The sequence below is a fragment of the Anguilla anguilla genome, chromosome 4 (assembly GCF_013347855.1).
Source record: "Anguilla anguilla isolate fAngAng1 chromosome 4, fAngAng1.pri, whole genome shotgun sequence".
Taxonomy (NCBI): Eukaryota; Metazoa; Chordata; class Actinopteri; order Anguilliformes; family Anguillidae; genus Anguilla; species Anguilla anguilla.
Window position 1 is genome coordinate 4,233,989 of NC_049204.1, and position 24,138 is coordinate 4,258,126.

Genomic DNA, 24,138 nt, shown 5'->3' on the forward strand with positions numbered 1-24,138 from the left:
ATCTGATTAATAAAGTTATATAATTTCTGAATGTGAATGGCCAGTACAAAGACCTATAGGGACGCAGCCATCAGTGTTCATGGTCTTGGCCTTTGGAAAAGTGTGCCAGAGGATCGGAGGGAATCAAAATCTGTTGACATTTGTAAACAAAATCTTAAAATGCACCCTTTTTTTTAGCCTAGCTCATATGCAAGGGTGTTTATATTTATTTATTTATTTACATTTCTCTACCCAGACTGTGATTTCTTTTATTGATCTTTCTACTTGCCGTGTGAATTACTGCAAGGCTCTTTGTAACTTGCATGAAAGGTGCTATATAAATAAAGATCTACATCTTTAAAAAATTTTTTGCTAAAAATAGCGAATTCAAATATACAGGGCTGCTGTACATATAAATGACAAGTTTGTGTATGAATAAAAAAATGTTGGAAATATGAAAATTATGACTGAACTTTCTTTTTTTTTTTACTACACGTTCTCGGGGGTTCATCTTTGGCTAAATGTGAAATGTCAGAAACTTTTAAAATAAAAATCCATTAATTAAAAAGCCCTCTTTTACTGAGCCTGGATTGACAGGTTCGGCAATGGAAAGCAACAATTACAGGGTATGGATATTAAAAATTACATTATGCCCTGCATGTTCATTCAGATGAATTTGCCTGTATGTCATTATTACACAGCACCACGGCAGACCAGTGCATTGTAGTAATATAAAAGGAGCTTTGTTCTAATCGTTTGGTTTTTTTGGGGGGGGTTTTTCTTTTTTACCCCAACTGTTGTTAATGGCCATGTGAACAAAACTGTCGGCAAATCCACAGGTGTCCCCTTGGCCCTGCTGTCAAACCACATTTCATTGAGGAGCCGGGGGAGAGCAATTTTTCCAATCTAGCGAAGCAATAATGGACAGGAAATACATGGGTCCACTAAACGGTTACATAAAATCAGCCTTTTTATTCTTGTCACATTAAGTGCTGGGGATTTATTTATTTATTTATTTTTATTATTTTTTTTGGTGCTGCATGGGAGTTTGAATGAAAACAAATGAAACCCTTTTAACGTCCATTAAATTGATTCAGTTTTTGTCATGTTGCCTACAACCATTGTTAAAATCAGGATTAAAATATCACAGTATAATGGCTTCCATTGTACTGTTGATTAAGCAGTTTTCCCTATCAGTCTGTCTGTCTGACTGCCTGCTGGTCTGCCTGCCTGCCTGTCTGTCTGTCTCTCTGTCTGCTGGTCTGTCTCTCTATCTGTCGGCCTGTCTGTCTGTCTATCTATTAAGACTCTGAAATGCGTTAATGTTTCTGGAGAAAGGCAGACCGTGTAGCTGTTCACCCGGCCTCTCATACCACACATTCACACCTGCCTGCCTGTCCATCTGTCTGTCTGTATGTCTGTCTATCTATTAAGACTCTAAAATAACACACATTCGTACCTGCCTGCCTGTTTGTTGGCGTTTGTGTTCTCTCAAAACTCTCCTCTTTGGCTTCATCTCGCATTAATACACCGGTGTTCATTTCCAGTTACCCATTCGCTGGGTTAAGACGGCAGACGGACAGAGAAACTGAGATGCACATGCTCATTTACTCATTAGCCGAGAGGATTGCGTCTCTTCTGAAAAAAAAAGCCATATTATTAATGAATGAACTCTGCAACGAGATAATAAAAAAAAACAAAAAAAACAGATAAGCTTCTTGTCTGCACTGAGAAATAACATAATGGCTGTGTGTTCGGGAAATGCTATGCCATTGCCCAACCTGGACGGCCTGGATGAGTCACCTTGGCATTCTGTCTCACTCTTCGGCGTATTAATACACACTTCTTTGCTTTGACTGCCTGTTTTAGCACATAGTTTAATGCACCCAATCTGTAATCTTATCATGGGGCTCCAATAGATTCCCCATTATTTCCCTATTATCGTTTAGCCAAACAGTAAAGACTGACCCCAGGCTGATCTGCAGAGGATGACTCCCCCTCACTAAAGCAGAGTCTTCCCAACGGAGAGGTTTTTTCTCACCACTGTTTGAGTTTTTTTGTTTTCTTTTCACTTTTGTTTACCTCAGTCGCTGTTTAATTTTTTTTTCTTTTGGGGGGGGGGGGGGGGGGTTCAGAGAGAGTCTTTAACATTTATCCCATTTCCCGGTTTCTTGTAGTGACTTTGTGAGCGTCTCCGTAAAAAGCTTTATGTAAATTAAATTGAATTGAACTGGACTGAATCGAATCCAATGAACAAAATTGAACCAAATCAAATCACATTGAATCAATTTGAATTGAATCTGGATCTCATTAAGTCCAGCCAGATATGCCCATCTCCAGTATGCCCCAGCTGTGTGTCTGCGTACGGTATGTCAACACCTTTTGTCAGACTTACATCTCTATATAAGGGACCATTTACAGCAATGTGAACACATCCATTAGTGTTGGAGTCCTGTAGGGTCACTGCATTGTCTGTACAAGTCACTATTATGTCCTTACAATGCTTGCTGAGGTCACTTCCAGGTCCCCACAATGCCAGGCTGCAATCAAACACACACACACACACACACACACACACAAGCAAGACGGGAACTGTGTGCAGGTTTGCTTCTGGCTTTCAATGACCCACAGTTTTATGTCAGGTGAAATGAATGTCAATCCAAAAGCAGCGCGCCATTAAAGATAAATTAATTTCTACCTGGGCGTTTCCGTCTTTATCGGAGCGGGGGGGGGGGGGGGGGGGGGCAGCCAGAGGTTCTCGGGCGCACACTTCCGCTCACATCTATATTTAGGCCTCGAGCGCCTGACTGAGCGGAGATCCTCGAGGCGGCGAGAGGCGAGGAGCGTCCAGCTGCTTCAATCAGACGTGAGACTCCACGCCGTCTCGCCTGTGTGTGTGTGTGTGTGTGTGTGTTTGTGTGTTTGTGTGTGTGTGTGTGTGTGTGTGTGTGTGTTTGTGTGTGTGTGCGTGTGCGTGTGCGTGTGCGTGTGCGTGTGCGTGTGCGTGTGCGTGTGCGTGTGTGTGTGTGTGTGTGTGTGTCTGATTGCAGCCTGGCATTGTAGGGACCTGGAAGAGAGCTCAGCAAGCATTGTAAGGACATAATAGTGACTGGTACAGACGGTTACTCACTTTGCGCCATCTCTCCCTCACGGTAAAAAAAATAAATAAATAAAATAAATAAAAAACTTCCTCCCTCAGAGCCAAGTCATCCCCGGCTGGCTTTGTTCTTTCTTTTTCTTTTTCAGGTCGCGGTCTGACGACACCACCATTTTTTTTTTTTTTTTTTTTTGGTGTTTTTTTTTTTGTTTTTTTTTTGTTTCCGTGAGACCGGGCTCTTCATTAGCACGCAGTGATTGCTGTAATCTGAAAGGGCTCGAGCGGTCACAGCCCACGCCCCCCCTGCCCCTCCCCCCACCCCCCCACCCCACCCCACCCCCGCCCCATTTCCCTTTATCAGCCTCTATCCAAATTAAATATAAAGCAAAGTATTCCGGCAGCTTCTTTTCTCAAAGGCAATTTCCATTTTATCTCCTCCTCTTAATGGTCTAATATTAAAAAGCACTGAAGCCATAACTGCACATCTGTTCCAGTCTTTGCAGAGTAGACGTTTTTAGAGCTCACCCCTTGTTTAAATGGGTCCTGAGTGTTTTTTTTTCTTGTAAGACTTGACGTTTGGCAATTAGGTTAGATTTGGAACGGATTGGCGGATTGGCGGATTACAGATACAATACAAATAGATACATTCGGGCCACTTAAAAAGTCACCGTCCCCTCTGGCCCCCGTTCTCAAATGCGTATGATGTATGTACGCTCTCGGCTGTTTTCGCACAAATTATCTGAGATGGCGGATCTGAATAGTTCAGAGCAAGGGCTAAAAAATGGGCTAAAAATGGGCCAGCCAATCAAAGATTAAAAAAAAAAAAAAAAAAAAAAAAGTTGCAAAAGCAGCACTCTCAGACCCCGATTGATCGAGGACCCGGGTCGTGTTACCGAGATCGATCTCGCATTCGTCCGTGCGCATTCCCGGGGGCCACTACTTATCGGAAATCGGCGGCTTTTCCGGACGAGAGTGGAGCACGGACGTGCACTTTTTTTTTTTACGCCGCGAGTGCTGTCGGGCTTGGGCTCCGGCATCCTCCCTCATTTCACACGGCTAATCACCCGCAGGGATTGGTGCTCGCTCTCTGCATGCCCGGTGTGATCTCAAACTAAATCAAATCAAATTTTATTCATATATATATATATATATCCATGTCCACCCATCCATCATCTATACCCACCTATCCTGAGCGGAGGGTGCTGGAGCCTATCCCAGCATGCATTGGGCAATAGGCAGGAATACACCCTGGACAGGCCACCAATCTATCTCCGATATATATATATATATATATATATATATATGTGCATTTTTAGCAAAGACTTTGCTGCAATTACACTTCTCAGCATCCCAAGCCCACTCAAAGTAAGCCAAAGGTAACAGTGCCTAGGAAAAAAAATTCCCCAGAATGGCGATTGCAGCCGTCTCTGCCTGATCTTCTCAAAAAGTGCCACGTGATCTTCACAGTCGGCACTGAATCATCGCAGACAGCGATGAAACTCACCTGTTCACATTCAGACCTGTCTGAAGTTATATGCAGGCGCTGAACAAAAAAACAAAAAGCTGGAGACACCAGTGAAGTGAAGTCTCTTAATAGCGTGTTCGTGCGCAGCGCGTGTCCGACACAGGTCGAGTCGAGGCAGGCCCGAGCTCCCCGACTCACACACCTGCACAGGTGAGAGGCCGAGGCCATCTGCCGGTGTGAACGCTCCACGGGTGGGTCAGCCAGCGGCCACGTCAACATGCGCCCGTTTCCAAGGCGACGGGAGTCGGGGGGAGAGCGAGTCGAGCACTCGCGAGTCGTTGACGGTCAGACAAAAGCCACTTTGTTGTGGGCCCTGAAATCCTACCCTGGGACAGCTGTTTCCAAAGCAGTGTCATACCAGCTTGCTCAGTGGATACCAGGATGCGCTCACCACCAAGCCAAACACACCACAAACCATCAGATCTTTCTTTGATGTTAGCATCTATTATTTAATAATACCTCAATAAAGAAATATATTTTTGGAATATTTCTTCCAAGTGCATGGACAAGCACTTAGGTAGGAACATGTAAACACAATATTTGTATGGCTTTTGAGCAAATTACTTTGATACTTTTTGAAAGGCTTTGTTGGTGGTGGAGCAGAGAGGCTAGTAGAGTAGTAGTACTAGTACTAGTAGTGCTAGTAGTAGTAGTAGTACTAGCCAGGCCAGTAGAGAGCCTGGGGTGAAGACCAGCATTGGATGGACCACCGTTTTCCTGATGAAATCACCCAGAATGCACTCACCTCCACAGCTGCTTTGGCTCGCTCGAACTCCTCCTCCAGGGACTGGTTCCTGGACAGAAGAGCCCCGCCCCACCTTTGGTCTTTACCCAGACGACCCTGTCAGCCACAATCGGGACAGAGAGCAACGGACAGACGTGAACGTCCTGCGGGAACTCCTGCCTCTGCAGATCTTTGACACGTCCAGCCGGACCCGTGTCAAAACACGCGTCTGAAAATAGCTGCAGGTGCCAAAGAAATGTTCGGATGAAACATCACGGCAATCGATTCTCAACTCCCACACAGAGTTTCTACACAAGCTCAGAATGGACCACGTGCAGCCTATGGGAGTTAAAAGACTGTATCAGAGTCAATATTACACTGAACGTTTCGATATTACCGCAGCCAGTAACGTACAGATCTGCATTACATTTACATTTATATCATTTGCCAGGTGCTCTCATCCAGAGCGCCTTGCAAACACGATTTGAACTTCGGCGTGACAAGACAAGCCTTGCCTCCATGTATTCACGAGGAGAAAACTCTTGAGAAATTAGGAAATTAGGAAAGCTAATTAGGAAAGATCCATTTTTTTTATTTTTTTATGAAGGAGGCAATAAGGACAGCTCTATCAACACTCTAATCATCAGACCAGTCTCAAATCATGTTACTCGTAAAATGAATAGTGTGATGTTCCTCTTTTCACAAGGGTCAGTAAAGTGCAGGGATTTTTGATGTCTCTGGGGCAGGGGTGGCCAACCCTGGTCCAAGGGAGCCACAGGGTCTGCAGATTTTTCCTTTAACCTTAAATACAACAGCCACTCAGACCACGGCAAACCCGGTCAGGTGAGTTAACCGTGTAATCGGCTGCTTTAATTGATCAATTAAAGTGCCGAGTAACAACCAAAAACCAGCAGACCCTGTGCTGGAAACCCCTGCCCTAGGGCTAAAGCACTTCGGAGGTGCAATTTCAGTCCGGCCTGTAGAGGGCGCTGGCCTTCTCGCCTCCTTCAGAGGCTCTCTGTGATGTCTATCCGGCACCTAATCTCAGGGGCAGTGCTCTCTTCACCCCTCCTTTTAATTGGGAAACTCACATTAGATACAATTAGTCACCCGCCCCCTCACGGACGTTACTTAATCGCTGGTAATCTAACAGCAATGAGACGGGTATCCCTTGTAGACATCATATCAAACCACTAATGCCTTTTGTACTAAAGTCATGCAGAAAGATGGCATGGCCGCTTTGGAATCATTTAATCATATATTCTCATAAAAGAAATACACACACACACACACACACACACACACACGAGCACACACACACACAGGAGAAGGAAAAAGAGTTGGATCTATTGGCCTGCGCCGTTAATAATAATATTCATAACGATTTTCGTCATGTCCTGACGTCTTTCCATTTTGAGCGCGATTCAGAGCCAGAGTATTCAGAGTTACCGTGAGAAACACCGGGACCCTAGAATACGTGATCAACGCCAGAGGTTTTAAAAAAAAAAAAAAAGAAAAAAAGTAATTAAGTAAGTACACAGTCCACTCAGGAAACCACGTTTTCCAGAAGCAGTCCCTTTTCTAATGACTAATGAGTTCTGTCAGGCCGCGTGTCAGCTCAACAATTACCTTTAACACTACATCTGCAGTACACGGTAATAACGAAGGCCCCTGTTAGTGCAACATTTAATCAAACCTGGCAATTTATTTATTTATTTATTTATATACTTACTTACTGCCTAAGTTTCATTTTCCCCCCTGCTTGTTATTACAAAAATAAATCACAAGCTGAAGTCGTCCTTTATCCCAGTCTCACGGATTATGATGAATGTCTTACAGGTCCGTGGCGCGGCGGTTGTACATGAGAGCAAATTTCCGTTTCCGTTACTCACGCCAGACCTTACAAATGAGCTTTACACGGTAACCTAGTTCTTTGCATCAGTGGTTCTCAAACTGAGTCCTGGGGGACCCCTGTGTATGCTGGTTTTCACTCCAGCCTCAACAGCAATCCCAGAATTTTAACAAGCTGTTAATTTTTCTTAATTAGGGTGCTTTTCATGTTTTAGAGCTGGGGTCCCCAGTCTTGTCCAGAATGGGCCGGTGTGGGTGCACACACCTGAATCTACCAATCAATCACTAGAGTCATTGCTAAGCACCTTGATTAGTAGAAACAGGATCAGGTGAAAAAAATTAACAGCTTGTTAAAATTCTGGGATTGCTGTTGAGGCTGGAGTGAAAACCAGCATACACAGGGGTCCCCCAGGACCGAGTTTGAGAACCACTGATGCAAAGAACTAGGTTACCGTGTAACGCTCATTTATAAGGCCGGGCGTGAGTAACGGAAACGGAAATTCACTCCGTTTACATCTTACAATTTTCATCACGGGGCCACGGGCCGGTAGCGCTGAAAACGCGCGTTTCGGGTTCGGACTGCGAGTCCGAACCCTGTGCAGCGGCGATGTGGAATCCATTAACGGGACGCTTCATTTGTCTGAGGTCCGCTAAGGCGTGCACTTTTTAGACGACCGACGCCGCGTTTGTTTCTGTATCGTCCCCCCCGCGTACACCCGCTATTTTTAATCGCGTTTGTGCTATTTAGTCGCCGAAAAGATCTATGCTTTGGCCCTGCGGTGTTGAGAAGACCCTATACCGTAACGTGCTCGGAGTAAAGCCGCTGAATTATTCATGAGCTATTAATCTAATAACGGCAGGTAGCTACAGAAGGCTACGGCCGATAGTCCGGGCCTCAGCGTGAAGGAAAGCACTTGACATTTGTCATCTCCCCGCGGCGTCCCGACGGAGAATTTGCAGGTCCCTGGATACACGCGAGAAAAGGTGTCCGCGAGGCAAACAAACAGCGCCTCGTCCGCCATTTTAATCCAAGCAAACTGTAACTACACAAGAGCAAGAGCAGTCATGCCATTCCGCAGAGCAAATGCTAAAAGCTCTGCTTTAGAAGAAAAAAAAAAAAGATGTCATACGTAAAAAACAAAAAATATGTAGAGAGGCTTACATGTCTTCCACTAAAACACTGCAAGTTGAGCTGAAATAAAAGAATTCTAAGTGTTAGCACAGAACATTATTTTGGACATGGGGGAAACGTGGGCGTCATGCAAAAAACGCAGCTCTCCTGGTGCTCAGACAGGAAAAGGAAACTCCATAGCAGCCACTCTAGGGTTCATGCGTTCAAGCACATTCCAAAAGGCCGTATCACATTGCACAACGGTAAGGGAATATACCGAATATTGTCCAAAAATGAAAATAAAAAAATAAGAAAACATTTCATGAGAACCGCCTGTGGTTGTCACTCTTAGGCATTTATGGTGGGAAGTTAGTATTTGATATCCCTTTACATTTCTTGCTCACCAGTTTGGAACTGATAAAGTTTTGGAACTCGAACCTTGAAGCTGTGCAAGGGATAACGCGTCTGAAGCAAGCACACTCCTCCAAATACAGTTTCTTGATGGCGGGTAACTATTGAGCCCTTTGAAGAGCAGGTTTTACGGAAGCTTTTTTTTTTTTCTTTTCTTTCTAAATTATAAGTCAGTGTTCTAGAACTTTCATCATTGACCCATAGGGATTGTGACATCAGCATTAGAACGTCCAGTTAAGAACATTCTAATCACATTTGTTTAGATCTTAACCCTTTAACCCTCAAGGGGTCAACACCCTACTGACAGCCGACTGCTTCAGGGAGGCTCATGCATGCAGTCCAGAGAGAGGTGATAAGAATTGGTAGCTTATGATGAGTACTCCACCCCCACCCCCCCCCCCCCCCCCCCCAGTTGAGGACCTGCATTGTTTTTGTATTACCAAGACTCAAGACACCCTCCCCCTTCTCCCAAAACTCTGAACTTGTCCTGATATTTCATAAATTCTAACTAATAATGATAATAATAAATTACATGCACATGCATTAGCTGTATTACAGCTTGTGATTCGAAGACAAAAAGCTATTGAGAATTTTAAAAGCACGCTGCTGTTAAAATGCACCGTGGGGATTCTGGGTAAAATGTGAAAGGCGTTTATTTACCTGAGAGTTTGGCGCAGTCTCCACTTCTCCAGCGCTGTTTGTCTCCAGCGAGTTCTTCCCAGCTGACTCAGATTGCGTTTTGTAATCAGTGGACCTGAGGACAGAAGAGTTTGAGTCCACAGTGTGCACACCCTCGGCATAGAAAGGCTTTTAAACCTTTGAATGGTAGGTACGCCAGTGTTCTAGAACTCCATTGCTTTCGATTATCAGTAGTGATTGTTACATCAGCATTGGAATGTTTTCGGGCGAGAACACTCTAATCGCGTATTTGTGATCTTTCTTAGACCTTAAAGGGTTAAAGAGGGCCTAGTCTGCAAACTGCAAGAAAGATATTTTTAATTCATTTATAGATCTTATATTTATAGAAAAAATTCCTTTGATACTGGTTTTTGGAAATTGGTTTCTGAAATTATTGTGTTCGGAAATCCTACTACTGGCAGAAGTTAATAAGAATGGAAGCCCATGAGGATCGCTTCCAAAAAAAAAAAAAAAAAAACCTTTTTCACTTTGTCACAAAGAGGAGAGCTTCGAGTGTCTGTACATGACATGACTGCCATCATTAGTTTAGCCAAAAGGATGTACTATCTGGTGCTTCCACCTGCAGTTATTACTGCTTATATAACCTAGCCCATATGTCACCATTCAAGTAAACAGGCACGATCGCTGCTCGGCAATGCGTTCCCTGAATTAAAATAACGCAATTATGCGGAACATAAACGCGGAATAAAATTCAATTTAATTTTCGGAGATAGGAGGGGGCCATTGTGCTCGTAACAGAATTCCGTGCTTGTTCTAACGCAGTGTGGGGTTAGATTAGACACGTCCTCGTTATTTCGTTTATTTTCCGCAGCACGTCAAAAAGTGCCTCTTCCGCGCCTGTCACGCGTCTGCGCGTGCACATCGAGGCTTTTTGTGTATTCCGTGTTGAGTGTTTCTCCCCGCGGTCTCAATCACTGCCGCTCTGAGCCCGCTTGAGTTTTAACCGCTGGTTTCAGGGGCATGATTACTGAAGGGCCCTGTGAATTCTCTTATTATTTTTTATTACATCTTTCCATGTGTATTTTTGTCTTATTTGAATGTACATTAAAAAAAAAAAAAAACACTCGTAACCAAGACAAACAGAAATAAGATTTTTCAAAAACTGGTTTACAAATAATAATAATAAACTTAATAAAAATTTCAGGAAGATCGGCTCACCACAGGAATTCGTTCGACGAGTTTTTCGACGAACGCCGTCTCTCCATTTTCCACTTCCGGCTCCCGTTTCTCTCTGGGTGCAAATTAAGCTCCTCCCATTTCTCCAAGGGAGAAGAAGTACTAACTGCGACTGAACGGGATGAAAACAGAGCTGTCAGTGTCTGGTCCAAAGCTGGAGTCAGACTTACAAAAGGAGGATGACCATAATAAGATCATATTAGTTTAACATACTTTACACAATCTGAATGAATAAAAGAGGCATCACTAATTCTGTAGTCACATTTAGAAAAATGTGAAAACGTGCGTAATAAGAAGCAATTTTCTGATGCAAGTGCAACACTTGCATTGTTCATTGAATTAGTCATGCCCTTTCTCTAAAATTACAAGTTTCTTCACTTTCTTTCTGTCTTTTCGAGTTAGATGATATGTGGTCCTTAGTGCATTTCATTTTGGTTTTCTTCCTTTAGAACTGTGATTTTTTTCAGTGCTGACTATGTTTCTGGAGGTATACCATCCTGTCGGTTTTCATTCCACATTCAAACAAAGCGCACCTCGTTCAAGCTAGAGATCTCACTGAGCCACTGATTAATAGAGTCAAGTGTGCCAAATTAGGGTTGAAATGAACACCAACGGGATGTTTGATCTCCAGGAACAGGGTTGGTTACCACTGGTCTATGCTCTAGAGTCACCCGTGGATGGGTGCCTTTCAGTCAGCCTGTGAGCGATGACGGCGTCTCATTGCTCACTGGCGGCCCCTGCTGGCCAGTTGGGCAGCTGCAATTTCCCCTGTTAGAGCTGCACGTGAAGTGTCTTCCTCTGCCTCATGTCTGTGCGAGCCTGACTTGTGAAGTGCAGTGTGATGATAAGAAGCAGTGGGCGATGCCACATGCTTTGGAGGAGAGAGAGAGAGAGAGAGAGAGAAAGAGCGCACGCACGTCTACGCGCTCCTGAACCGATCGCAGACCTTGTGGCAGTTGGACATTCCAGATTTGAGGAAAGGCGTTAAAAAAAAAAAAACGGAATTGTGATTCACGAGGGAGCCTCTGAACGAAACACAGAGACTTTGTCCGTGAAATGAGAAATGTCTAATCACCTCACAAATTTAAATCAAGTGTCTTTGCTGGTTGCTTCCAATTATGGCACGGAATGATTGTGTAGCTTGCCTCCTGTCGTGCATCCATGTGTTCAGACCATTTTTAAGTGTCCCGGGTCAGTCCCAGTCGACTCTATTTTTACTTCTAATTTTCCCCCCGTTTCCGCCCCAATTTGCGACGCTCATTTGCGTCCGTAAGTCGTGCGCATCTCGTCGACCGATCTGGGGGAGAGGTCAGACGAGCACACGCGCCCTCCACTGAAAACCGTGCGATGCGCCTCTTTTTCCACCCCGCAGTCCGCTAGTTGAACTCAGAGCTGCAGAAGGTTGCTTCATGTGTAGCTTGTGCAGGAGGACTGCAAGTTCTCCAGTGACCAGAGGGTGTCACTGTTGCGCAGTGAGACCCGGTCATACCTTACAACTGAACCCCTACCTCCCTTCTATGGCTAATCATTCATCAGCTGTCAGTCTTGGGGGAGGGGGTAGGGGGGTAGGGGGTGGGGGAATGTGGGGGTTGCCCTGGTGTCCAGGTGAAATTTCCATTCTGGCTATCGTTGCCTTGCCAAGTCCACGGTAAATGTAAATATATTACAGTAAATGTGACCCGTTAAATGGAGGCACGGTGGCGTACCTGATTCCAGAGACAGTCTCTCGGGCGTTTTGGTGCGGGGGGCGTTCTGCTCGACGTCCACCTGGATCAGCTCCGTTTCATCCTGCTTCTTCCGGTGGGGGGGGCACTTCGGCCCCTCCCCCCGCGCGGCCAGCGGGCTCTTCTTGTCCTTGCCGTTCCGCGTCTCTCCTGGCTCGCTCAGGTCCAGCAGGTCCAGCGTCGAGGACAGGACTGGGCACAAAGGGAACACTTCAGCGCCGCGAAAAGACCGCGAACTCCGTCGCCTGGTTAACCTTGAGACCAGTCGAGCCCAGTTCAGACCAAAGATTCGTGACACGACTTGTGAGCTGCAACTGGCGACTCTTTGCAACGTTCTAAAACTCGCCACCTGCGACTGGACGAGTTGAATCACCCGCAGTGGCAATCGCCGGCATCTGACCAACCCCGGGTTGGGATGTTCACAGCGCTGCCACTCCTCTCTGCGATAATCTGAAATGGTTTCGTTGCTGCGTCGTGAATCTTGGTAAATGGTAAATGGACTGCATTTATATAGCGCTTTTATCCAAAGCGCTTTACAATTGATGCCTCTCATTCGCCAGAGCAGTTAGGGGTTAGGTGTCTTGCTCAAGGACACTTCGACATGCCCAGGGGCAGGGTTTGAACCGGCAACCCTCCGACTGCCAGACAATCGCTCTTACCTCCTGAGCTATGTCGCCCCCTAGCTTTTGGTGTGAACTGAAATTCATACACGTCAGTTGGTACAAGAATGCGACAGGTCAACATTTGACACACTCTCAGAATGCAACCCTGTTTGCACACAGGCTTCACGCAGAATTCCAACAAATTTAGCTCCATTACATTTACATTACAGTCATCTGGCAGACGCTCTTATCCAGATTAATGAACAGTAGTGGGCAGCTGTCATTGTGACCGCTTTTTTTCCTTTCTGTTCCTGTGATTATCACCAAGGGGCCCATTTATAATCACTAAATGTAACGATAACAAACGACAGTTTGTATCGTCACAAGAAAATGGAACTTTCCTGATGGCCGCTCGAAAAATAAAATGCTAATTTCCATGCAACTCATTAAGACACGGGTGTGTAATCTTACCCGAAAAGTGAGTGAAGTGAAGGCGTTTGTTTAAGGCCAGCACTATGACACCTGATCCTATTCATCAAGGTCTTGCCTCAGGACCATTATTAGTTACATAGTTAAATCAGGTGTTCTGTACTGGGATAAAACAAAAACCTGCACCCACACTGGCCCATTTCGGATAAGACTGGACACCCCTGCTCCTCTAGGAACAACTTTTTACACTGATTTAGGAGTTAGTTTGAGGTTGGGGAAAAAAAAAAACGAAGGGTATTTTTGGCATCCGGATGCTCTGTTTAGGCGTTCAGGGGGCCTGATCCAATCCGAGGAGGTCCCATCTCAGGCTCTTAGCGCTCACGGACATGATGGATGGGGTACAAGGAGACCCCAGGAATTCCAGCCCGCTGGAGCGGTCCGTGATTTGGCCAATTAAGCATTTTAAAGCTGGCAGATCGGACCAGCGAGAGCAACGTCTCTCTTTTTCTCTCTTTCTCTGTTTCGCATTCTCCCTCTCTCACCGCCCCCCCCCCCCCACCCTCCCCTATTCTGGGTCATTGAATTCTAATCATATTTTTCCTTCCTGATTGCGAAAAGCCTTTGCTCTCTCTCCTACTGTGGAAACAGGGGGTTGGCACGAAGGTTTTCATTACCATAATCTACAGCTTTTTTTTTTTTTTAGCACTGTGTCAAAATTAGCCAATCAGTTTTCAGCCCCACACTGTGATGTAACATTCCATTTTCTTTCAGTTAATTCATTCATTAAAATTGCAAAGGAAAGCCTGCTTTTGAAATGTGCCGATAAGTAACTTGCACTTCTGTGCGCTTCGCATGCAAACCAAGTATATGTTCTGCATTTATGATTACATTCATGCAGAAAATAATCACAGCTTGTCACTCGTCGTTTTATGTTCCGTGTGGTTTTTGTTTGTTTTGTTTTTTGAAACTCAAAGAAACAAAATGGTTTAAAATGTTTTTTTTTTTTTTACAGCACCGTAAACCTGTCATTGTATGTTCTCAGAAATAGACATCGTACAATATCCATCAGTGTTGCCATCTGAAAATTAAGATGATTGACAAGTAGGACGGAGTGTAGCACAGTGGGTAAGGAACTGGGCTTGTAACCGAAAGGTCGCAGGTTCGATTCCCGGGTAGGACACTGCCGTTGTACCCTTGAGCAAGGTACTTAACCGAAATTGCTTCAGTATATATCCAGCTGTATAAATGGATACAATGTAAAATGCTATGTAAAAAGTTGTGTAAGTCGCTCTGGATAAGAGCTAAATGCCTGTAATGTAACAAGAAGGACAATGTCTCCCAATAATTGAGACCAGCATTCGACACGTGTGTGTGTGTGTGTGTGTGTGTGTGTGTATAACGCTGATGTAAGGCAAGCCATCGCTGTCTTTGACGTCCCTCCTTATCCTGGAGCTCCTCAGATGAACATAATTAGCAACGAAAGGCGACGCACTTGAGAGTCGGTTTGTAATCTGGAGTTTCGTCAGTGTCTCGAGAGAGATCGGTCTTCACAGAACGGAAGGTGGCTCTTTGTATTGTGAAACGAGGCTTTACTGCATCCTGAATAATCTTTCGTTTCCTTTGTCATTTAACGCATTTAACACAGCATTTAGATAATTGCAAAATCTGATCAAAAAAAGATGAAAAAGATCTTAATGGGTTGAGCCAGCAAGCTAGCAGAGTAACTTGTTGGTGCTCCAAATTCAAGAGTCTTTTAGAATTCAAGAAGCTTGCTAGAACATTGGTTTATAACATTGAATTTGAGATTTTACTGACAAGTGAATATGGTTATGGAATTTGACTTGTTTTGGATTGCATAAGTCTACAGTTATTACCACTGGGAAACTGAAATATTTTACTTAAGGTATTAAGATGTTGTCAGTTCTTGTTTGTTCTTTTTGTTTTGTTTTGGGGAACTGGATCGACTGACCTTTGAAGCTGAAAATTGAAGATATAAATATCTGTCATATCAAATCATGCCAACACTGTGTGAATGAAACAGCAGGACGTCAAACATTGAATCTGCTTCCAAAACGTCGTCCATGAAATCAAAGCTTTGAGGTATACATTATGCATTGCCTGTATCCAGTTCCAATGTAATATACTAGTAGACACGCACACACATACACACACCACCTTGCTTCAGCTGAGGATAATTATGTATGTAGTGTACAAAATAGATATTTTTTATATAAAACAATGTTAAATAAAAATGTAAAAATCTAATAAAATTTGACTTATTTAACATTTAGTAAACTCATCACTTCTTATTTTCTACCTATAATTCCTACTCACCCCTGAAATCAGAAAATCATGATTTTTGTTGGTTTTCCCGATAGTAACCACCAGGCAGGCAAAGTTTCCGATAACACCCTGAGCAAAGGTTCTTGATTAAGCACGTGAGTGATGATCGTTTATGTTTTTAACGTATGCATATTGTAATGTGAAGCTGAAAAGCAAATTTCCACCTGGTGTGGACAGTAAAGTCCAGTCTAAATATCCAGCTGTATGAATGGATTGTGTGTTTAAAAAAAAAAAATGTAATGTGTACAAGCTGTTATGGATAAGAGCATCTGCTAAATGTAGAAGATGTAAATGCAGTGTAGTGTTGGTAGTGAGAGGTAGATGAATGTGGGGTGGGGGGGGCTTTTACCTGCTGTGTTAGAAGTCACAGCCCGCGGGGTTGCATCACACTTGGTCTCGCAGAGAAAGTCATCGATGGAGGGGCTCAGGAGGGGTCTGCTCTCTTGCTGCTCGCTCACCAGCTGCAGACGAGAGCAAACAAGACAGCCCTGTTTTTTATTTTTACAAACGTTGTGAATCTCAGTAGAGAGCCCACACCGGCCCTGATTTTACAAATGCAATTCATTTCAGTAGAGCCCACACTAGCCCTGTTTTTACATTCGCTGTTCATTTCAGTAGAGCTCACACCGGCCCTGATTTTACATTCGCTGTTCATTTCAGTAGAGCCCACACTAGCCCTGTTTTTACATTCGCTGTTCATTTCAGTAGAGCCCACACCGGCCCTGATTTTACATTCGCTGTTCATTTCAGTAGAGCCCACACTAGCCCTGATTTTACATTCGCTGTTCATTTCAGTAGAGCCCACACTAGCCCTGTTTTTACATTCGCTGTGCATTTCAGTAGAGCGGCTACACCAGCCCTGTTTTTACATTCGCTGTTCATTTCAGTAGAGCCCACACTAGCCCTGTTTTTACATTCGCTGTTCATTTCAGTAGAGCCCACACTAGCCCTGTTTTTACATTCGCTGTGCATTTCAGTAGAGCGGCTACACCAGCCCTGTTTTTACATTCGCTGTTCATTTCAGTAGAGCCCACACTAGCCCTGTTTTTACATTCGCTGTTCATTTCAGTAGAGCCCACACTAGCCCTGTTTTTACATTCGCTGTTCATTTCAGTAGAGCCCACACTAGCCCTGTTTTTACATTCGCTGTTCATTTCAGTAGAGCCCACACTAGCCCTGTTTTTACATTCGCTGTTCATTTCAGTAGAGCGGCTACACTAGCCCTGTTCTTACAAATGCTGTGCATTTCAGAAGGGTGGCTACACCAACCCTGTTTTTTACAAATGCTGTAAATTTCAGTTGAGCTGCCACACCTTCCCTGTTTTTACATATGCTGTGCATTTCAGTAGAGCGACTACACCAGCCCTATTTTTACAAATGCTGTGCATTTTAGCAGAGTTGCCACACTAGCCCTGTTTTTACAAATGCTGTGCATTTCAGTAGAGCTTCCACGATTTCCCTGTTTTTACATGTGCTACGCAGTTCAGTAGAGAGGCTACATCAGCCCTGTTTTCACAAATACTGTGCAGTTCAGTTTAGCGGCTACACCAGCCCTGATTTTACATATGCTGTGCATTTCAGTAGAGCAGCTACATCAGGCCTGTTTTCACAAAAGCTGTGCATTTCAGCGGAGACCAAACGGTGTAGTTCCTCATGCATCACAGCACTTAAAGTACAGCAGCTGACCGCATGTCAGCTGACTTTGTGTCGTCGTGTGCGACGATTCCTCTCCGTATGAACTCACGGTAAGGGTGAACACCGCTGAGAGACGCAAGACGCTTTCGACGAAGTGCCCGTTCCTCCACGGTACGCAGCAGCGCCCCCCGAGGACCCGGTTTTAAGCATGTAATTATGCCGCCCCATTAAAAAAAATGTTTACCGAGCTCTTCTACACCAGTCCCCGCCCGCCAAGCCGCCGTTCCCGTGGCGATCCCGCGCCTCGTAGCATTTTGTAGCGCAGCCGGAAATCTTCTCGAGTCAGAGCGTACGTTTGTTCATTTAAACAACTTATCTGTTGTGTTCGTTAGCTTAAGTTTCATTTGTTTCTCTGTGATCCGAGTTGTACAATCAATAGCAATTTCGCCTAATTTTGTTGTCCTTAAGCCAATGAGTCACGCTCGTGTTTTTGTTTTTTTCCCACGGTAGATGGCTTTTTAAAAATTAAAAATAAAAAGCCGGTCGCTACTTTTATTAAATTTTGTAAATTTTGTTTTGAGCACAAAGTGTCCGGCGTCTTTCGAGGGAAACGGTCAAACTCCCCTGGCCTCTCCTGCTGCGCACAACTTGATTCGCTGACAGAATGGCAATGAAAGGAATAAAAAATGAATTAGCGGGCATGTGGTTGCGTTTTGTGAGAAGGAATGGAGCCGTGTGTTCACAGAGCGTCAGAGGGGGAAAGTCCAGGGGGTCAGAAAGCAAACGTCCTGCAAAACATTTTAAAAAAAATTTTTCCACCTATGACCTCATCCAGTTGATTTCACTAATTAGTTCTACCTCCTGGCTGAATTATTGTGTTTTTATTTAGCAAATCCAGGTGATTGGCGAGGACTTTTACTTTTGTTTTCCTGTCCCACTTGCCCATTGCATGCTGGGATAGGCTCGAGCACCTTCCGCGACCGTGACCAGGATTAAACAGCTGTAGATAATGGATGGGTGGACTTTTACTACATCCGGCCTGAACAATACCAGATATTCCAGGCTGTGCCAATTGAATTTTTAATGCCCCAGTCCGGGTATTTGCGTATTTAATTAGAGTTTGGGGGGGGGGGAAGCAAACCTGACCAAAACCTTTACCCTGTTGTAAATGACTTAATTAGGAAACACTTGGCATATTTTTGAAGTTGTCAAGGATATACGTTTTGTCCGTATTTATCCAAAATGGTGTGCTGAAACAAGCTGACATTTTTTTGTAGCGGAATGAACCCGTTTTCATAACTAAGTACTGTAGATGACAGGAGCTCCCTCAAGCACTGTGTGATTATTACGAACTGGTTTCTGCTGAAATATTCAATATACATTACTGCAAAATAATACATGTAATGCTTGAGGCTCTATCAAACTTTTTTCCCCCCGAAAAAAATTGCTGTTGTGATTGAGCTCCAGGGAATTTTTATATTGACTAAAAAGGATGAGAATGTTGGCTGACAAGGTGTGTGTGTGTGCATGTGGGTGTAGGAGGGAGCAGCAGGGAAGCAGGTGTCTTTGTATTCCAGATAGGTAGAGCTCCGTTACCTTACATCACCCCATCATTAATGCACCTGCCTTATCCGCTAAGGCACAAAACGGCCATTTTGTGTCATTTATCACGTATTCAAAGGCAAAGCGGCCAGGCTTGTCTTCATCAGGCAAGGAAACTATTTTCTCTGTTACTTTTTCTCTAGTTCTGTATCTTTATTCTTTTAAGATCAAATGTAACATCACGATAAATTAATTCCTGGCTGCGTGTGTGTCACCTGTGAGGTGTACTGGAAGGGGGGGTGTCACTAATCGGCACTGTGATCAAAGCACTCAGGTGGGGGGTGGGGGGTTGGGGGGGGGGGCATGTTAAAGCTCGCATTCTAACATCACCTGGATAATTGTAAGGGTTATTTTCCGACAAATCGTAATCGCCTGAGGACTGGGGCTCTCCAGGTGGAATCTCCACGATTCGAGCCACCTCCATCGCTCACCTGTAATGTACAGGTGATGCACAGGTAACGCAGGCTTAAAAACTGGAATAAATCTATCAGATAGCAAGGAGCCAATCTTGCATTCCAGATAACTTGGTAAATACAAGCTTCTGGGATTCTGCCTCCTGGGTTGTTGCCAATAAAAAGCTCGTTTTAAAACTCCTTTTTTTAAAATTTTTTTTTTTAGTGCAGAGGTGAAGTCAGACTGTTCATTCGCGATAATGGGTCGCTCAGTTTGACCTTGTTGGAAATTCATTGTCGGACATCGTTTTTTAATGTCCTTTGTTTTACGGAAATCAAGAGGTGCTGAAGGTTGAATGCGCTATTTAGCTGGGATGATGTTTTTGTTATTTGATGTCTTGTTAAAACGCATATAATGCAAATGTCGTTTAAATTGCTATTGGGCAGTATTTATGGGTAGTCGTGATGTAAATCTTTTTATTGTCATTAATATGAGATCATTTTTGGGCAGTGAAATTTGTACATTAATATGCATACATATATAGCACCTTGATGAGAATGCAAATGGGTGGAGGCAGGGGCCCATGGGGTCAGAGTGATAAAGGTAAAAGCTTTTTGATTAAGTAATACCTCCTGTCATTTTCTATGTTTTAATAAATATATCCATGTGATGTTCGAGTGTGTGTGTGTGTGTGTGTGTGTGTGTGTCTACATATATACATGCATACATACATTCATTCATACATACTTGCATGCCAATATATTTTACAAATACTTGTGTCCTTTAAGAAAATGAAGACTGGTAAATGGGATGAATTGGCTGACTGTAGGAGACTTGCTTGAAAAGGCATTATGCTCCAGCTATTTCACCAGGTTACCTAAAAATCTCACTGAGGTATGAACACTAAAACATCACAAATTCAAAATGAACTTAAAAATAAACAGGAGTATAGACAGTTAGGTTATATTCCGTAAGTTTGTGTGAATAAGCAGGTGTACACACTTGCACATGCATCCTCTCCCTCTCTCTCCTCCTCTCTCTGTGTGTGTGCGTGTATTATATAGAATAGATGATTATTTTAAATGTATTTTTTGAAATTTTTTTTTGCAGGGCAAGAGACCTGCATAAGTCAGAAGTCGTTGAAAATAACCCTGTTGAGTGACAGGGATCGTTTGGAAACGACACCGCATGGACGTGTGAAACCCCCGGCGCACAGATTTGAATTTAAATCGAAGAAACGCGAACAATGCGCCTGTCGTAATTCCTTTCGACGCCGCGCTAATCTCCCGAATGGAAAGGTGAGCCCTTCCACCTCCACCGCGCGTGACGACAGTGAGGTAATGGAGAAATGAAAAAAAAAACGATACATACATACATAAACAAGCGTCACACTTTGTGACCTCACTATCTCTTATTTTTCCCACAATGCTCGCTGTTCAGTAGTCAGGTAGTCCAGCCTCTTGACGATAACCTGAAGGGACTGAGGGTAGAAACAGACTCGGAGAGGGATTGGGGGATTATAACGAGGGAATAATGGCGGTTAATGTGTTCTAAACTGGTGAACGTTTTTTTTTTTACACACAGCTATGGAGGAATTAGTCAGTGTACGTCACACTGGGAATCAGCACTGTTTTAGCCAGAGGGGGAAAGAAAATGTGTTTTGTTTTTTGATGTTGCAGTACATTTTCATTTTGTATTATTCATGAAAAAAAATTAATTTCCTTTTTTTTTTTTTTTTTTGCGGAATCAGGAAAAAAAAAAAACGTGGCCCTTAACGGAATGGGAAGAATGATTAAAAAAATTAGTTAATTAGATGTTTTTTTTTTTTTTTTTTTGTTCCTTCCTCCTCTATTCAATTAAAATAATTCCCTGAACTTCTGGCACGAATACGGGCAGGATTGCTGACGCTAATGCGGGAATAATTAAGAGCACCGCCAGCGCCCCCGTTAATGAGTGAGGGGCCTCAAAGCAGGAATGTCCGCTTCCGAGGGGAACAAACGGTCCCTTCTCGGCCCCCTGGGCCCCGCTTAAATTCCTTCCCGTCCCGGACCGTGGTGGGGTGGGTCGGTGGGGGGGGGAGGGTGTATGGGGGGGGGGTTTCGGATGTGTCCTGTCTCCCGGTGCGGGCAGGAAGTGAAGGGGGGAGGAGGAGCAGGGGATGGGATGCCACTCGGAAACACAAGTCCCCTAAGAATAAACGAGCAGCACCAGCCTGGCGTCCCTGTGCTAGCACAGAACAGCTCACGACCTGTGCTATTATGAGCCATTCCAAGGCCAAAGATGTGGGATGTGTGTGTGTGTGTGCGTGTGTGTGCGTGTGTGTGTGTATTTATATATACAGTGCGCTCAATAATGTTTGGGCCAAAGACATATTTTTTTTCTTGATTTGTCTCTGTACTCCACCACTTTAGGTTTGTAATCAAACATTCACATCTGGTTAAATTGCATTCTCAGCTTTTATTTGAGAGTATTTCTTTTATACATTATGGTTTCACCGTGCTTGGTATTATTATATTTATGTAGCATTTGTCCTCCTTGCCTTGAAGAAAAAATGTGTGTTGGAACCAGTGCCTGCTCTCCTCCAGGGGTTTGCAGGAAGGCTCAAACGGCATGAAGTGTTAATATGAGGGGTGAGAGAGAGCCCTGCTGCCGGAGGTGTGTAAAAAAAAAAACGGATTTACGCAGAGCATTGTGGGTAACGGCGCTCGCCTGCCTGCCCGCCCAAGGCCACGGAATACCATTCTCTACCTCAATATGAAATTCTGTCCTTCCCGTCTCCCCTCTATTCTTTGTAGGGGGAAGAGGGAGAGGGGAGGGGAGGGGGGGTTACAGATGCGCTGGAGATCGGGGGGGGATGCGTGGGGAGTGAATAATGTCCGCCGTCACTATTACGCACAACTTTCCGACGGGAGGTTTCCTCCGAGCGTAATCCATTAAAAACGAGTCGCCTGGGCGCGAGACCCCTCGGAGCACGCGGATATCAGTGCGACCCTCGCGGATATCAGAGCCGGTCGAATGCAGCACCGCAGTCTGCTCCGCGTAGGATAATAAGACCAACGGACCCCGGCACAGTCGCGCAAACTCCCCTCGCCCCCCTCCCTCGCGGAAAATGATTGATATTCCACGCCGTCATTCTACCTGCGTCCCGTCGCTGTGACAGCCCCGCGCCGTGCTTCCTCTACGCGGCAGCGTCCCGTCCCTCAGCGAGAGTTCGCGGGAATCCTGACCTAGTATCTACCGTACATTTAGGCAAGTGTGAAAATTAATGAAAATAATTATTATTCTTTTTCTTAGTATTCCAGAGCTTTGGTTTGAGCATTCACAGAGATCTTATAGGTTTCCATAGTCTATTTTTTTATCTTTATGAGCATTTCTCTGTGTTGAGTGCAGTATTTCAGCACATTAGCTTGAACATTTATTTTAAAAAAATGAAATCCCAAAATACTACACCATTGGCTAAATCCTATATAAAAACTAAAAATTATATTTTGCTAGTATGAAAGGTATGAGTAGATGTGTACCTTCATGGACTGTAATAAGATTTCTGTTGTAAGATTTCCAAATGTCTCACTATGACAGAAGGTCGGCACATTGAATATGAGTAATCTAGACGTCAATATTCTTTTAAAACCTACTGTTCCTAAAATGGGTGATCACCCAACGACGTTGTAGGTCCAAGTACATGTTGACACACGTCGCCCAAACTCTTAATTGGCAGTGGATGGAGTCAATAATTACGTTTGCCAACCTTTGTTTGTGTCATTAGCGTGGATGACTTGCGCAAGTGCTGCTAATCACACTGTTAGTGAGGAATGGAAGGTTTCCACATAGTGTGCAGCGTCCAGCACGTAAATGGGGTCTACAGCTGTACACAGATTTTTCTTCTTCTCCTTTTTCTCTTTTCTCCCTTGGTGGTGAAAAGAAATCATCCCAGGACTTCGTACCCAGTTCTCCCGCCCTGTGCGAGACGCACACGCGTTTGCTTTGTTTACAAAGCGCTCGAAGGCTAATCCAGAAATGATGTAATGGAGGAACTTCAGGTAATTGTGTCACCTGGGCTTGATTCCAAGGGAGATGCTTAGATTATGTTGTCAAGGGAACCCCCGAACGAAGTAGGCTCAAAGGTGGGGGCGGTGTGCGCGGGGGGGGGGGGGGGGGGGGGGGGGGGGGGGGGCGGGGGGGGGAGTCCCATAGAGAGGTGGTGGAGGGTTCGGGGGGGGGGGGGTAGGGGTGTGGTTTGTAATGCAGTCATCGGGTTCATCCAGTGCCTGAAGATGCAGAGGTCTTGAAGAGTTCATCGGCGCTGTGCTCTTTCTAATGCTAAATCTGAATGATTCTTGGCTTCAGAAAGAGGGGGAAAAATGTATATTATACGGGTTTATTATTATTATTATTATTATTATTATTATTATTTTATTTAAAAAATCGCATATAAACTGCAACTTCAAGAGAAAACAAGTTTAAAAAATGCACAGATATATTGTGGAGTAAATCGTAGCTCCCCTGAAATCCAGGAATTTACTCAGACGGTGGTGGTAGAGACATGAAATATGAGGCAGGTGTTAGCTTGACACGCTCTGCAGCTGGTGCTCAGGGGGGTGGGCGCTGGGGGGTGGGGTGGGGTGGGGAGGGAGGGAGGGTAGGGGGTCAGGGCTGGGGGGGGGGGGGTAACTATTCTGTCCTTCTGAAGATTAGACTGCAGTCTCAGGCTGAAGTTGTTTTTGCTCATATCACATGCTATCCTGGATGAGATGAGGTTATGTTTGTTATCATCTAACACCTTGTCCTATATAGCATTGTTGTAAGCAGTGTTTTTTTTTCATTATTATTCTTATTG

The 24,138-nt window shown here is 44.4% G+C and overlaps 1 protein-coding gene and 1 long non-coding RNA gene across 5 annotated transcripts in view; one reads left to right on the forward strand and one right to left on the reverse strand.

Annotated features, from left to right (window-relative positions):
- pex5la (peroxisomal biogenesis factor 5-like a) overlaps positions 1-24,138 on the reverse strand; it is a 98,323-nt gene that overhangs the window by 18,362 nt on the left and 55,823 nt on the right. For 3 of the 4 annotated variants that reach the window (XR_004764818.1, XM_035413649.1, XM_035413647.1), the window contains 6 exons: positions 16,021-16,132; positions 12,280-12,489; positions 10,556-10,685; positions 9,359-9,452; positions 8,339-8,368; positions 5,347-5,442 (listed from right to left, as the gene is read on the reverse strand). Coding sequence is in view for 3 of the 4 variants with exons in the window: in XM_035413649.1 (XP_035269540.1) it covers positions 5,347-5,442; positions 8,339-8,368; positions 9,359-9,452; positions 10,556-10,685; positions 12,280-12,489; positions 16,021-16,132 (672 nt within the window). In the remaining variant the exon portion in view is untranslated. The remainder of the gene's footprint in view (positions 1-5,346; positions 5,443-8,338; positions 8,369-9,358; positions 9,453-10,555; positions 10,686-12,279; positions 12,490-16,020; positions 16,133-24,138) is intronic. The other variant, XM_035413648.1, reaches the window with a different exon arrangement.
- On the forward strand, positions 9,440-20,599 carry LOC118225368. Its single transcript, XR_004764819.1, has 2 exons — positions 9,440-9,523; positions 20,412-20,599. It is a non-coding gene; the product is annotated as an uncharacterized LOC118225368 (long non-coding RNA).